This window comes from Acomys minous (genome assembly GCF_964271855.1).
Source record: "Acomys minous genome assembly, chromosome: 10".
NCBI lineage: Eukaryota > Metazoa > Chordata > Mammalia > Rodentia > Muridae > Acomys > Acomys minous.
In genome coordinates, this window is record NC_140491.1 from 6142344 (window position 1) to 6156132 (window position 13789).

Genomic DNA, 13789 nt, shown 5'->3' on the forward strand with positions numbered 1-13789 from the left:
GGTGGGGATGGTGATGATGGTGGGGATGATGGCGGTGGTGATGGGGATGATGGTGGGGATGATGGTGGTGATGGTGATGATGGTGGGGATGATGGTGATGGTGGTGATGATGGTGGTGATGATGGTGGGGATGATGGGGATGATGATGATGATAATGCAGCACAGGAGATGCAGGTCATTTGCCAAGTATGTCTGAGGTGTCCTAGGTTCAAATCCCCAACTCTGAAAGGGAAAAACAATCTTGCTTTTCACATGTAATTTTTCATTTCATATATCCCCGTTTATATAGTCAGAAGACAGTAGAGTAAGGCGCAGAGAAGACACCACCGTTCTGTAAAACATAAGGCACACCGAATACTTTATTCACTGTGTGGTGTTTTATTTTTACCCCAAATCCAGAACTAAATCCATGGTTCTTAGAGAATCACAATCCTGCCCTTAGCCTTCCCACCCCGCACCCCCACCATTTGGAAACTTGGTGCACTGCGCTTTCAGACAGAAAAGCAGACACATCCCAGGACATATTAGACTTAGTGTTCTTAGGACAGATTCCCAGCTTCCTCACTAGCCCTCTCTGCATCAAGCATTCAAGAGTGAAGTGGGGTTTTTTTTGGTTTTGTTTGTTTGTTTGTTTTTCTCTGTCTAACCTCTACCTCCTGCAGCAACTGTCTCTCAACTTTCTGCCTCCTCCTTACCTAGAGCTCTCCTCTCCTCCTGGCTGTGGGCTGCACATTGCTCCATAGATGAGGAACCTGTTCGCTTAGGAAGGGCTTTGTCTGTCGCGCAGGGCCGTCCGATAACGCCTGTGTACACCGTGGCACCAAACGTTCAGCGAATCCCCGCCGCTGGCATCTACGGGGCCAGCTACGTCCCCTTTGCTGCTCCGGCCACCGCCACGATCGCCACACTACAGAAGAACGCTGCTGCGGCCGCCGTGTACGGGGGCTACGCCGGCTACATACCTCAGGCCTTCCCCGCCGCCCTCCAGGTCCCCATCCACGACGTCTACCAGACTTACTGAGACCAGGGCCCGAGGCAAGCCACCAAACACCGCTGAAGGAACACTTTATTATTTATGAAGAAAGAACGTGTCGGATCGGCACACCCGCGAAGCCTGCAAGTGAAGAATGTTATCGAATATATCACATTGAAATATTTTATATCTATGAAGTTTTCACCAGTTTTTGGTGTTTGGTTTTTAAAAAAAAAAAAAAAGACTTTTCGACTTAGCAGGCCTATGTTCATACATTTCTAAGAGACTTGCGACGCCTCACGCCTTAATACCATCTTTTAAAATTTGTACAGAGGTTTGGTTTTGTTTTTTTAAGGATATATTTTCAGTATGAAGGTTATTTTCTTAACTTCTGCACTCCAGAGTTTTCTATTTTGTAGGACCTTTCAGAATATATCAGCTATATTTAAAAAAAAAAAAAAGCACACCCGCGCATCTAAGGAACTATTGTGAAAACTATATTCACTATTTAAAGACACAAACTGTAGTGCTTTGAAATTGCTACATAAAACATTATTTTATTTTCAAGGTGATGCTGGAAAGTGCAATTTAAAAACGAGTAAAAATTCTCTGCTGTATTTCCACTGGCATTAAGGGTTGACGATATTGCCGTGTATTCTCATCATGTTTCTGGGTGGGTTTTTTTGGGGGTGGGGGCAGGAAGTGGTTTGGTTTGCAGGATTTTTGTTGTTGTTGTTGTTGTTTTTTGTTCTTAGGCCAAAGTGGAGTTCCTCACACCCAAGGTCCGAACACTGGGCCGCCGTCACACGCACTCATTAGTTTGGGCTCGCTCTCTAAGTCTTTATTGTTAGCTATGTGTGCCCCCACCCCTCCCCATCAACACTGACATTCGGCATATCTTAAAAAAAAAAAAGTGGATAATTCTGATAGAGAAGACAACTGATGCCTTTTATACTTCTTCCCGGGATTGTTTTGGGGTCTTTTTTACTTTACTTTATTTTGCTTTTTTGGGGAGGCACTGTCTTCTCTCTCTGTTTTCAGTAGCAGAGTACGCACAGGACAAGGTTTCAACATGTTTGTCTGAAGCGTCTTTGCATGGCTAGTTAATTGTTCCGTATGAAACTTTTAACTTTCTAATGCTTTGGTTTTTGAAGTCTTGAGTTTTTGGAGACCAAGAATGTATGTGATTATAGACAAGAGCTTCAAGATTTGTCCGCAGGGAGTTAAGGCGCGTCTAGCTGCCGTCTGTGTTCCCCACAGAACGCCTGCTGTCGTCAGGGATGCTGGGAGCTCTATGTCTGTGGAACATGGCTTCCCTCCGCTGCGCTGCCTTTGGTAGGTGAACGTGGGGCACACACGGCAGTAGGAGTGAAAGGGGAGTTTGTAAATAACTTCTGGCGCTCGCTTGTAGTCCTTTTGTGTTGCCAAAGTTCACTACCTGTAGTGTAAATGCGAGACGTAGCAGTTTTATTTCAATGTTATTAAAAGTGTGTGTGTGTTTCTTTTTTTTAGGAAGTAAATACACAGATGCAGTGTTTTGTGCCTGTTTAAAGGCTTTTCTTTGGCAGAGGGAATGTAAAATACAGTAACATGTTAGTATCACCGTCTGTTTTTATGAATTACATCAACTTGCGTCTTTTTAAAAGGCTCAGTCGAGGACGCAAGGTGTGCAATAATGTAACAGATACACAGTCATATTTTATATCATAACAGCCCATCAGAATCTTCCCACCAGAGTTTTGCTGTCTGGCTTAACTCTATTTTGTGGACTAATACTGGGACCATGCCCTAGCAATGTTCTTACATAGTTTAATTTTTTTTCTCTCTTTTTTTAAATTAAGAGATTCCCAGATGTTGTCTTCTTCCCCCCCCCACCCCCACCCCTTTATCTTGATGGGATGAATTTTTATATATAAAGGAATATTTATTTAACTATTCTATAATGTTATCGAGTGCCAGCTAAGGCCTCTTAAGCATCCCTCTCCATCCTTGCTGAACGGCATGAAGTCGCTGCACCGTGCTCTGAGGATTCACCCACGCGGGCATGCTGGGATGAGTGACCCCATAAACAGCAACTTGTATCAGGTTTTTAATCCCTTGACTTGTGTGAAAAGAAAAAGCGCTTTGCTTCCTGCCAAGGACTGACACGGAGGTCCTCAGATGAAACACTGACCCCATGTTCTTACTGCATTTTACAAGTGCCTAGAAAATATTTGCAAAATAATAATAATAATAATAACAATCTTAATAATAATAATAAAAGGAAGAAGTGCACTAAGTCAATATGGCAACCACCTTAAAAAACAAGCCTTGGTGGCAGCCAGTAAAGCGGCAGCGGCCCTGCTGTCTGTGGTCTTGCCTGTTTCTACTGTTTCACAACCATTTCATGTACACTACTGAGGTAAGTTTATAACTTGAAATGTGAACTTTTTTTGTTTTTTTAGGATTAAGAACAAACTAATATAAATGTTTTTAAAAGTTTTAGAGTGTGGGTTTTAGACATGCTACTAGTTTAGTTTTTAGCTTCGTATTTGAAACGCTTTTTAGACCTCGCTGCATTTACAGTACATTCTTAAGGTGTATGTGGTAAATAAAGCTTTCTTTAAAGCAATTTCAAGATATTCTTTTTCTTTAAAAAAATAAAATAAGCAAGTTAGGGTTTTTTTGTTTTTGTTTTTTTTTTTGTTTCTGTTTTTGTTTTTGTTTTTGTTTTTTGCAACAGTGGAGGGATTGACAAGTTCAGTCTTTGTAGTTGGGGAACTGGGCGTGTGTCATGTGTCTTCGGCCGTGGGAGGTGGTTACAACGCTAAGTGTCCCTCAGTATCCTTAGAACCTCATCTCAGTGCCCTCAGACGCGGCCCAGCATTTGGGTTCAGGCGGGATGTGACAAAGCCTGTCACGGCCATCAGTAGTGACACTACTCCCTCAGAAGGAGACACAAAGGCAGCTGTGATGTCTAGTTGTCCAGTGAGCTCACGAAAATACTGGCGACCTCCACGTTGGACACTGCATTGAAAGCAAAGCCTTCGGTTTCTCCTTTTTCCTGATGCTCAGGAATGTTATAAGAACACTTCTGAGAGTGTCACTAAAATCAGACAGTGTCTGCCAACAAAGCCTGCCGTGTGGTTGCTGGGAATTGAACCCAGGCCCCCTGGAAGAGCAGTCAGTGCTCTTAATGGCAGAGGCATCTCTCCAGTCCAGGGGGCAGGGGGATGAAGTGGGGGGCGGGGCGCATGAGACAAGGTCCTGCTGTGTGCATGCCAGACCTGTCTCAGACTCACTGGAGTTCTTCTTCCTTAGCCTCCCAAGTACTGGACCAGGATGCCAGGTTTGGATTTTTCACCTCCTTTAGGGTCATGACCTCCCGCCACACGTTTCCGGGGCTCTCACCCTTCCTGTGTAATGTGGGAAATGAGTAGAACTTGCAGGACTGGAGCAGGCTTGGGCACTTCTCGAGAAAACAGACCAGCAGACAACAAAGAGTTCTTGTTTTGTTTTATAAAGATCTGTTTTTATCTGCGCATGCGTAGGCTGCATGCATGTCACCAGTATGTGGGTGCCCACAGAAGCTAGAGAGTGTATCTTCTCCCCTGGAACGGGAGCGACAGGCAGCTTCGGGTGCTGGGAACTGAACTCAGGTCCTCTGCAAATGCAGCACTCTCTTAACCATTGGGCCATCTCTCCAGCCCCACTGCTGATTTTTCTTTCCTTTTTCTTTTTTTAGGTTTTTCGAGACAGGGTTTCTCTGTGTAATAGTCCTGGCTGTCCTGGCCTCGCTTTTGTAGACCAGGCTGGCCATGAACTCACAGGGATCCGCCTGCCTCTGCCTCCCAACTGCTGGGATTAAAGGTGTGCGCCACCATGCCTGACTCCCAACTGGTGTTTCTTTAAAAAACAAACAAATAAAAAAAAAACAAAACAAAAAACCACCCTTTGCTTGTTTTAGACAGGCTCTTGTGTAGCCAAAGCTGGGCTCGAAGCCCTGACGCTCTTCCTCCTGAGCCGCTAGGAACAGCTCAGACATGCAGAGCAGCGCTTCTCCTAACTACAGGCTTGATCCGTAGCAGCTGCAGCCTTGTGCCTTTACGCTGGTGAGGCTGCCCTTCCAAGGGGGTGAACACAGGAAGGGAAGCACATCCATCAAGCATAGATGGTGAGTCCCCAGGCTCCAGTGGCCTTTGTGATGAGCAGTGAGGGAGGTGGGACAGGCAGAGCTAGACCCCACTCCAGGCCCAGGATCTCTCACAGACAGCAACACTGGAACAAGTCCACCTGATCTACTGGGAAAACAAAAGCATGTCTGGTTTGCCTTGTTTTGGGTTCCCGTGTGGGGTTTGGGGAGTGGGGATAGAGGACGTGGTGTTTAGAAGTTCCTGTTTCTCTAGAAAAGAGAACAGTGTTAAGGTAGACTGATAAAACTTTACAAGATTCAAGGAACTGTAGCCACAAGCCGTCCCAGAGGTTATGGCAGAGACTCGCCACAGTACAGCAGGAAATCAGCTAATACTCCCATGTGTTTGATTATTTGATAATAGGGATCAAACCCAGGGCCACGCATACACTGAGCATACCTAGTAACCCAGTTTTCAACTATGTCCTGATTGGTTGTTGTCTTGCTTTGTTTCAGTATTTTGGGGGGGGGGTCTTTTGGTTGTATTGTTGTTGTTATTCTGTTTGGGTATTTGTGGAGGTGGGGGTTGGGATGGAGATGTTGCTTGAGACAAGAGTCTGGAAAGATAGATAGACCAAGCTGACCTGCATGCGCCTAGCCTGGCCTCAGACTTCCTGTCCTCCTGGCTCCAGTCAGCTTCTCTCTGGTTCTGGCTCTTAGTGCTGGAGAGATGGTTCAGCAGCTAAGAACTCTTGATGTTCCTCCAGAGGATGCAAGTTCAGTTTCCAGCAACCATGTTTGGGTGGGTCACAAGTGCCTGTAATGCCAGCTCTCAGGGATCAGGTGTTTCTGATCTCTGAGGACACCCACACACAGGTGACAGACATCCATACAGGCACGTAGAGCTGGAGTGACAGTTCAGTGCTTAGGAACATAAATAAATATTTTTAAAAAGAATAGATACTCCATAAATATCTCAAACAATACACACAAGTACTTACTTAGTTAACGGCCGGGATACTTAGCATTGTCTAGTTTTTCTTGTATATAACCTCACCTGCTGCATAATAATATTTTCCGGACACTCAGCTTTTCTATCAAAATTATTTTTTTTTTTTTTTACTTTATGGGGGGGTGGGGGATGGAGTTAGAGGCAGGGTTCTCTGTAGCCCCAGCTGTCCTGGAGCTTGCTCTATAGACCAGACTCGCCTCAATCTCAGAGACCTATCACCTCTGCCTCCTGACTGCTGGGGAAAAGCTTGTGCCACCACCGCCTAGCATTATATGTTTATGATGACGGGAAGAAGGGTGACATTTCTGGCATGGCTAGTTCTGTAAAATGACATCTTAAAAAATGATCTTATTTGTTTTCTGTCTATGGGTGTTTTGCCTGTGTGTATGTCTGTGTACCACTCTCATGCCTGGTGTGCCTGTGGAGTATAGAAAAGGATGTCAAGCCCCCTGGAGCTAAAAGTTACTGGCAATGTGAGCTGTTGTGTGGTGCTGGGAATTGAACCCAGGTCCTCTGGAAGAGCAGCCAGTTCTCTAAACTGCTGAGCCAACTCTGTAGCCTGAAATGACTTTTAAAAAAAACTTACTTTTATTATATGTGCATAAGTGTTGTATGTATGTCTGCATACCGTATGCGTGCTGATGCCGGAGGAGACTGAAGGAGGGCATTCGATCCCCTGGAACTGGAGTTAGAGATGGTTGTAAGCTCCATATGGGAGCTAGGAAGTGAACCGGGGGCCTATGGAAACAGCAGCAGGTGCTCTTATCTGCTGAAATCCCACCTCACAGCCTCCCTGAAATGACATTTTGACACTGTCACCTCTTCAGCTCTTTCAGGGATCACCACATAAAAGGGCACAGGCATCTGGGCATGGTGGCGCACACCTTTAATCCCAGCATCAGGAGGCAGAGAGGCAGGCAGATCTCTGTGAGTTCGAAGGCCAGCCTGGTCTACAAAGAGAGTTCCAGGACAGCCAGTGCTACACAGAGTTACCCTGCCTCGGTGGGGGAGAGAGAAGATAGGTCCTGTTTCTGAGCCCCAAAGCCAAAGGGAAGTTCAGGTTTAAGAAGGAAAAGGATTTCTGACGTTTACAGACTGCTTTCTTTCAAGGCCAAGGTCTGAGGCAGAGCTTCTCAGCCTATGGGTCACAACCCCTCTACGAACACCTATCTCATACATTACAACTCATAACAGTAGCAAAATTATAATTATGAAGTAACAAAAACAATCATATGGTTGGAGTTTATGGTTCCCACAACATGGGGGTATTAAAGGGTCACAGCATTAAGTTGAGAACCACGTGTTCACCACACAGGAGCCTTTCCTCTCTACTGCACCCTACTCCTGCTAAGTGCACAGAGCTGCTCCGTTCTCTCACTCTGCATGCTACTGAGCATAAAAAGCGATTTCTCAGACACTTCTCTCTATAAACAGGCCGAGTGTCCTACAGCTTAGGTTTCTAATCAGAATGCCTGGGAAACCCCCAGCTTTGCTTCTTACTACTCACATGACCTTCAATTAAAAAAAAATCCTTCCAGTCATGTGATCTTGGGGGGTGGTTAGGTCATCTGACCTCATAAGGTTATAAATAGTTTGTGAATCTTAAAAGCCTGATATAGTGTGGCATATTTTCGTGTGACTTTCTGTCCTTGACCTCACCTGTCCCCATGCCCACACCGTGCACATACCAGCACCCCCCAGTACTGGGTATTAAACCTACGGCTTCACACACTAAGCAAGGGTTAGCCACTGAATTCTCTTAAGACAGTCTCTAGGTTGCACAGGCTGGCCTTGAGCTTGCTCAGTATTCCAAACAGGCCTTAGATTGTTCAATCCTCCTGCCTCAGCCTCCCCGTGTTCCTCTGTATGTAATCCCTAAAGCCTTACCATTTGAAGCTTGAATTGTGTTTCTTGCTTTTTGTTTTGTTTGTTTGTTTTGCTAGGGCCTTGGCCAAGCTCTGAAAATAGTCCCATTACTGAGTTACACCCCGGGCCTGAGCCTCTTATTCTTTTATTTATCATTTACTCGGTAAACATTTATTGAGTGCCAACTTTGTGTTAGCACAGAAGGAAAGGCAGGAGTCAACAAGATGAACCATCAGCCGAGCACCCCCAGGAATCCTGCGGGCAGGGGCACCTGCACCCCTAGGCTTGGACAGGAAGCAAGTGCTCTCGAGAGCGTAGGTTGCTCCCTCTGAGGGGGAAGAAAGGGAGTGAGGCCCACCCTCTTCCTTAAACACTGAATGGAGACCACTTCCTGCATTCACTAGGAGTCTGAGGTCCAATAATACAGCAGGAGGAAGGATAAGTCATTCCTTCTGCTTCAGGATTTAAAAAAAAAAAAAATTTTTTTTTTTTTAAAAAAAGAGCCAGCGTGGTAGCGCATGCCTTTAACCCAAGCACTGGGGGGGGTGGGGGGGGGGTGCAGAGGCAGGCAGATTGCTGTGAGGCCAGCCTGGTCTACAAAGGGAGTCCAAGTCCAGGACAGCCAAGGCTACACAGAAACCCTGTCCCAAAAAACAAAACGGTGGCCTTTGCGTCAGGCATGGTGGTGCAAGTCTGTAATGGCAAGAGTGCGTACAAGGTCAGTCAGCAGTGAGTTCAAGGTCAGCCTGTAACGTAGTGAGATCCTGTCACCTGGGGGGTGGGGCGGAAGCCGGATTTATCCACAGTGGTGAGCCTGCAGGTGTGTCTTTTTAGCGTGATACACTGAGGCATTCTCCTTGAAAGGATCTTCCTGTTTGCTGCTTCAGGGCCCCGGTGGAACACCAGCCATGGAGTTTTGAAGAATGACCAAGGCTCTGGGAGTCCTGGTCCTGGTCCAACCTCTAGAATCTTCCATCTTCTCTCTGGGGTGTACAGCAGATGCTTGCACCCGCCAGGGAATCCCCACTACCTGTCAACACACATGCTCCCCGCCCCAACCACGGCCTTTGCAGCAATGCAGACCTTGCCCCTCAACATGGAGAAGGAGTCTGGAGACCCACAGGCCTCCCCAGGACTGTTTCATGAGATCTCCACCACACAGTCATGCTCGTACTTGAGAGCAGTACCAGATCCTGTATTTGCAAGAAATACCTTTTCCAAGCTAATTTTTAGCCACCCTTATTTCTTGGCTTGCCCTACTTTGTAAAAAAAAAAAAAAAATCATTATTACTGATTAACTAACCATGAGACTTAAATAGGCCTTAGTCATTCTGAGGCAGGAAGGACGTGTCTCAAGCCTAATTGTTCCTGAAAGGTTAGGTACTGGAGGTACAGGGGTCAATCAATACCTGTTGAACTCTGGGACCACAAGGTCATGCCAGACTTAGTGGCAAGCACCTTACTTCCCGAACAATCTCGCTGGTCCTGTTTATTAAAACTTTTGACTAAGAAATAACATATCCAGAGGCTGGAGAGATGGCTCAGAGGTTAAGAGCACTGGCTGGGGCCTAGAGAGATGGCTCAGAGGTTAACAGCACTAGCTGCTCTCCCAATTGAGTTCAATTCCCAGAAAACCACATGGTGGTTCATAACCATCTATAATGAGATCTGGTGCCCTCTTCTGGCCTGCAGGTGTACATGCAGGCAGAATACTGTATACATAATAATTTAAAAAAGAAAAGAGAGAGCACTGGTTGTTCTTTCAGAGGACCTAGGTTCAATTCCCAGTACCCACATGGCAGCTCACAAACGTCTGTAACTCTGATTCCAGAGACTCTGACGCCCTTCCTTGGGCACTTGATGTACACATGGTACACAGATGTACATGCAGGTAAAATACTCATACAACATAAAATAATATTGGATTTTTTTTTTTGAGATATGGTTTCTCTGTTGCAGCCTTGACTGTCCTGGACTTGCTTTGTAGACCAGGATAACCTCGAACTCACAGAGATCTGCCTGCCTCTGCCTCCCTAAGTGCTGGGATTAAGGGTGTGCGCCACTGTAGCACACTATAAAATATTGTTTTAAGTCCAAAGTATATACAGCTTAATTGACTTCCACAAACTAAGCACTCATGTAACCAGAAGGGTTTCTTTCTGGTTCATACTTGGCTTTAAATACATATTTCTGATTTCTGATTAGTGAGGGAAATGCTGTGCTTTCTAAAAAAAACTCCTTTCTGTTTTGGGGGGTTTTGTTTGCTTTGGTTTGGTTTTTTGAGACAGGGTCTCTCTGTGTAGCCTTGGCTGTCCTAGACTGGCTTTGTAGACCAGGCTGGCCTCGAACTCACAGCGATCCACCTGCCTCTGCCTCCTGAGTGCTAGGATTAAAGGCATGTGCCACCATGCCCAGCTTGAGAATTCCTTTCATGGGCAAAGTAAGGGGTTTAATATATAAGACCCCAAACCTTTATCTGCTACTTTTCCCTTTCACTCCTAATGTGTCATGCCTGGTTGGTGAATTTGGGGGTACCCTAATGTGCCTTTCCCATCACTGTGACAAAAATGCACAATCTAAACGACAGAAAAGGAAGGCTTATTTTGGGTCACAGCCCATCATGATCTTGAAGGTGTGTCAAGTGTATGAGGCAGCAGTCAGGAAGGAGAGAGAGACAGAGACAGGGAGACAGACAGAGACAGAGAGACAGAAGCAGACAGAGACAGAGAGACAGACAAGGTGGCAGGGGTGGGGGGGGGTTTCTTGTCCAGGGCGCTGCCCTATTGAGGATGATGCTATCCACAGAGGGCAGGCCTTCCCTCTTCAGTTAAACCCTTCTGGAAATACCCTCACTGACACACCCTGGAGTGTACATCCGTGTGATTATAAATGTCAAGCTGACGATGAGGATTAACCTGTCAGTGGGCATCCTTGCTCAACATGTCCCTCTTCCCTTAACAATGGGTTGCTTTTCCTCTGTTCCCCTTCTTAAGTCCTCCGAGTCCTGCACTTCCTGTGACGATGTGAAGCGACTCTGTCCACTCACTCTGGGGCTCACCTCCCTCTTCCAGCTCAGTCCTCCGAGTCCTGCACTTCCTGTGACAATGTGAAGCGACTCTGTCCACTCACTCTGGGGCTCGCCTCCCTCTTCCATCTCAGTCCTCCAGCCTCTTCCAATCCCCGCCGTGAGCAATGAACTCCTGACTTCAACCTCTATTTTCTTTGTCTTTTTTTAGATTTACTTATTTCTTATTATGTACACCTGCAGGCCAGAAGAGGGCATCAGATCACATTACAGTTGGCTGTGATCCACCTTGTGGTTGCTGGGAATTGAACTCAGGACCTCTGGAAGAGCAGGCAGTGCTCTTAACCTCTGAGCCATCTCTCCAGCCCTCAGCCTCTATTTCCTATTGAAGTAAAATTAACATAAATTTTACTGTTTTAATTGAAAGCACAGTTTAGTCGTTTTTATTTATTATTGTGTATAACTATCATCACCATATACTTCCAGAACACTTTTATCATCTTGTCCCCCTAAAAACCCACACCCCTTAAGCACTCACTCCTAGGTCCTCAATCCATGGCTGCTGGTGCCTGCTTATTTGTGTTCTGTCTCTGTAGACTTGCCTATCAGGACATTCACATAAGTAGATTAAATATGCAATCATAAGAAATTAGCCAGGCGTGGTGGCGCACACCTGTAAGCCCAGCACTTGCTTGAGGAGGCAGAGGCAGGCGGATCGCTGTGAGTTCGAGGCCAGCCTGGCATCATGCCGAGAATCCATGCTTGATTTTAAGCTCATATTTTATTCTAAGAGTTTCACAGTTCAACCTTCACACTTAGGTCTTGATCTACTGGGTCTTATTTTATTTTATTGTTGTTTACAAGGCAAATGGAACCCTGCATCTTATACATGCTAAACAAGTCCTGAACCATTGGACCATACTGCCAGCCCCCATTTGAACTAGTTTTTGCATATGGTGTGAGGTTGGTGCCTGTTTCCTCCTGTTTCCAGTTGCTAATAACATTGTATCGCAGACTAGATAAATTATAAAGAGGTTTATTTTGGCCCACAGTTCAGGCCCACAGTGAAGGATCCAAACTTCCCCCATGGGCATCACATGACAGGAAGTACACATGTCTGTCCTCTGGATTTTCTCACAAAGCCACCAGGATTCAGTCATAGGAGGGGTGGGGAGGCTCGCCCTAGAGAGCTTATCTAACCCTAATCACACCTCAAATGCCCCCCCCCTTCCTTCTTTACAGTGTAGGGAGACTGAATTTCCACCTCACAATGGGATTAAACGCCAGCCTGTGCTATGGTGACCCCAAACCAAGTTCAGACATCAGTACGTGTCAGCTTCCTGCTTGGAGACCTCTCATTGCCTCAGTGCATTTCTCTGAAGATTACCCTTTGCCCCCTGAATGGCCTTGGCACCCTTTCCTGCGATGGAAAGACCACAGACGCGGGCTTGTCTCTGTCCGTTAGCCTCTGCATAGCTCTGTCTTGGTCACCAGCAGCCTTGCTCACAACTATGACACCGGGAAGACGGAGTTCTGTAACCGTCCTTTTACAGAACTGTGCGGAGTGCCCTGCAAGCCCACGAGGATTTTAGGATCAGCTCTCTCGTTTCTGTAGAGAAGGCTATTAAGATTTTCCTAAGTGTGCCCTCTCTCTGTAGATGGCGTTGGCAAGGCTTGCCGCTCTAGTTGGCAATATCAAGCCTTGTGCTGTGGCCGTGCCAGCACTGTCCTGGGTATTCTGTTCTTCCTGGTGTGGTTATAAATGCAATTGCAAACTTCAGTTTTGACTCATCTATTCCTAAGGTGGAGAAAGGTCTCTGGTTCCCGTGCCCTTTGGTGTCTGTTTTAAAGTTCTTGCTTATTTGTCAGCTTACTCGAAAGGAAAATGAGGTGCTGTTTATTGGCCCCTTAGAGAAACCACCTCTCTCTATACACACGCGCATTAGGGGCATGAGGATGTGTTATGAAAGAGACTGGGCAGGAAGCATGCGCACAGGGGTGCAGGGGGGTGGGGCAAGAGTGGAACACTGGAGGACGCCCGTGATTAGAAGAAAAGGTGACCGGCCCTGCGGGCTCTTGAGGAGCCACTGTCAGATAAGTGGGAGAAGAAAAAAAGTTTTAACTACTTACTGGTCCACTGTACTGGGAAATTTCTGTCCATTTGTTTTATTTGTTTTATTTGAGGTGAAGCGGTAGGACACTTGCCCAGCATGTGGGAGGCACCGGGCTCTAGCCCCTGCACTACAGGGAGAAACCTTCGCCAAGTCAAAAAAGTTACCCACGGGGCCAACTCCGCCCTCCCGCATTTCACCTATCAGCGACTTTTGACAAAAACAGTTTACTTCTGAAAACAAAAACAAAAACAAACAAGCAAACAAACAAAAAAGCCCGGAGATCAGCAAATTAGACTTCCTCTATGGATGTTTTCGGCTTGTTTGTTTGTTTTTCCTGTGGGTTTTAGGGCTAGAACCCAGGGCCGCATGCACGCTGAGCAGGGCAGCCGGTATTGAACCACTGGACCCCAGCGCCAACCCCACCCCGCTGCCTGTTGGTAACGGTTTAACAAGCAGCCTCTGTTCACTTCTGGCGTGCAAACGTGTCCTTGTGACGCATTCCAGGTTTCCAAACGGCCTTCACCGACTGAGCGTAGTCATGCTCAGTGGTCCATCTCGGCACAGGATTTTCTACCAAGCAGATGAAAGTGACCTTAGCATCGTAGATTGTAGTGGTGAATTTTAAGTATTTATTAGTTCATCTTAAATATATTTTATTTGACTTAAAATTTATATAGCTTGCTTAAAT

At 46.2% G+C, this 13789-nt stretch overlaps 1 protein-coding gene across 13 annotated transcripts in view; it reads left to right on the forward strand.

The window, feature by feature from the left end:
• Positions 1 to 3584, forward strand: part of RBM47 (RNA binding motif protein 47) — a 139328-nt gene extending 135744 nt beyond the window's left edge. For 12 of the 13 annotated variants that reach the window (XM_084797599.1, XM_084797601.1, XM_084797597.1 and 9 more), the window contains one exon: positions 788 to 3584. In XM_084797599.1, the coding sequence (XP_084653725.1) occupies positions 788 to 1021 (234 nt within the window). In that variant the 3' untranslated portion in view covers positions 1022 to 3584. The other variant, XM_084797592.1, reaches the window with a different exon arrangement.
• Positions 3585 to 13789: the final 10205 nt, after the last annotated feature.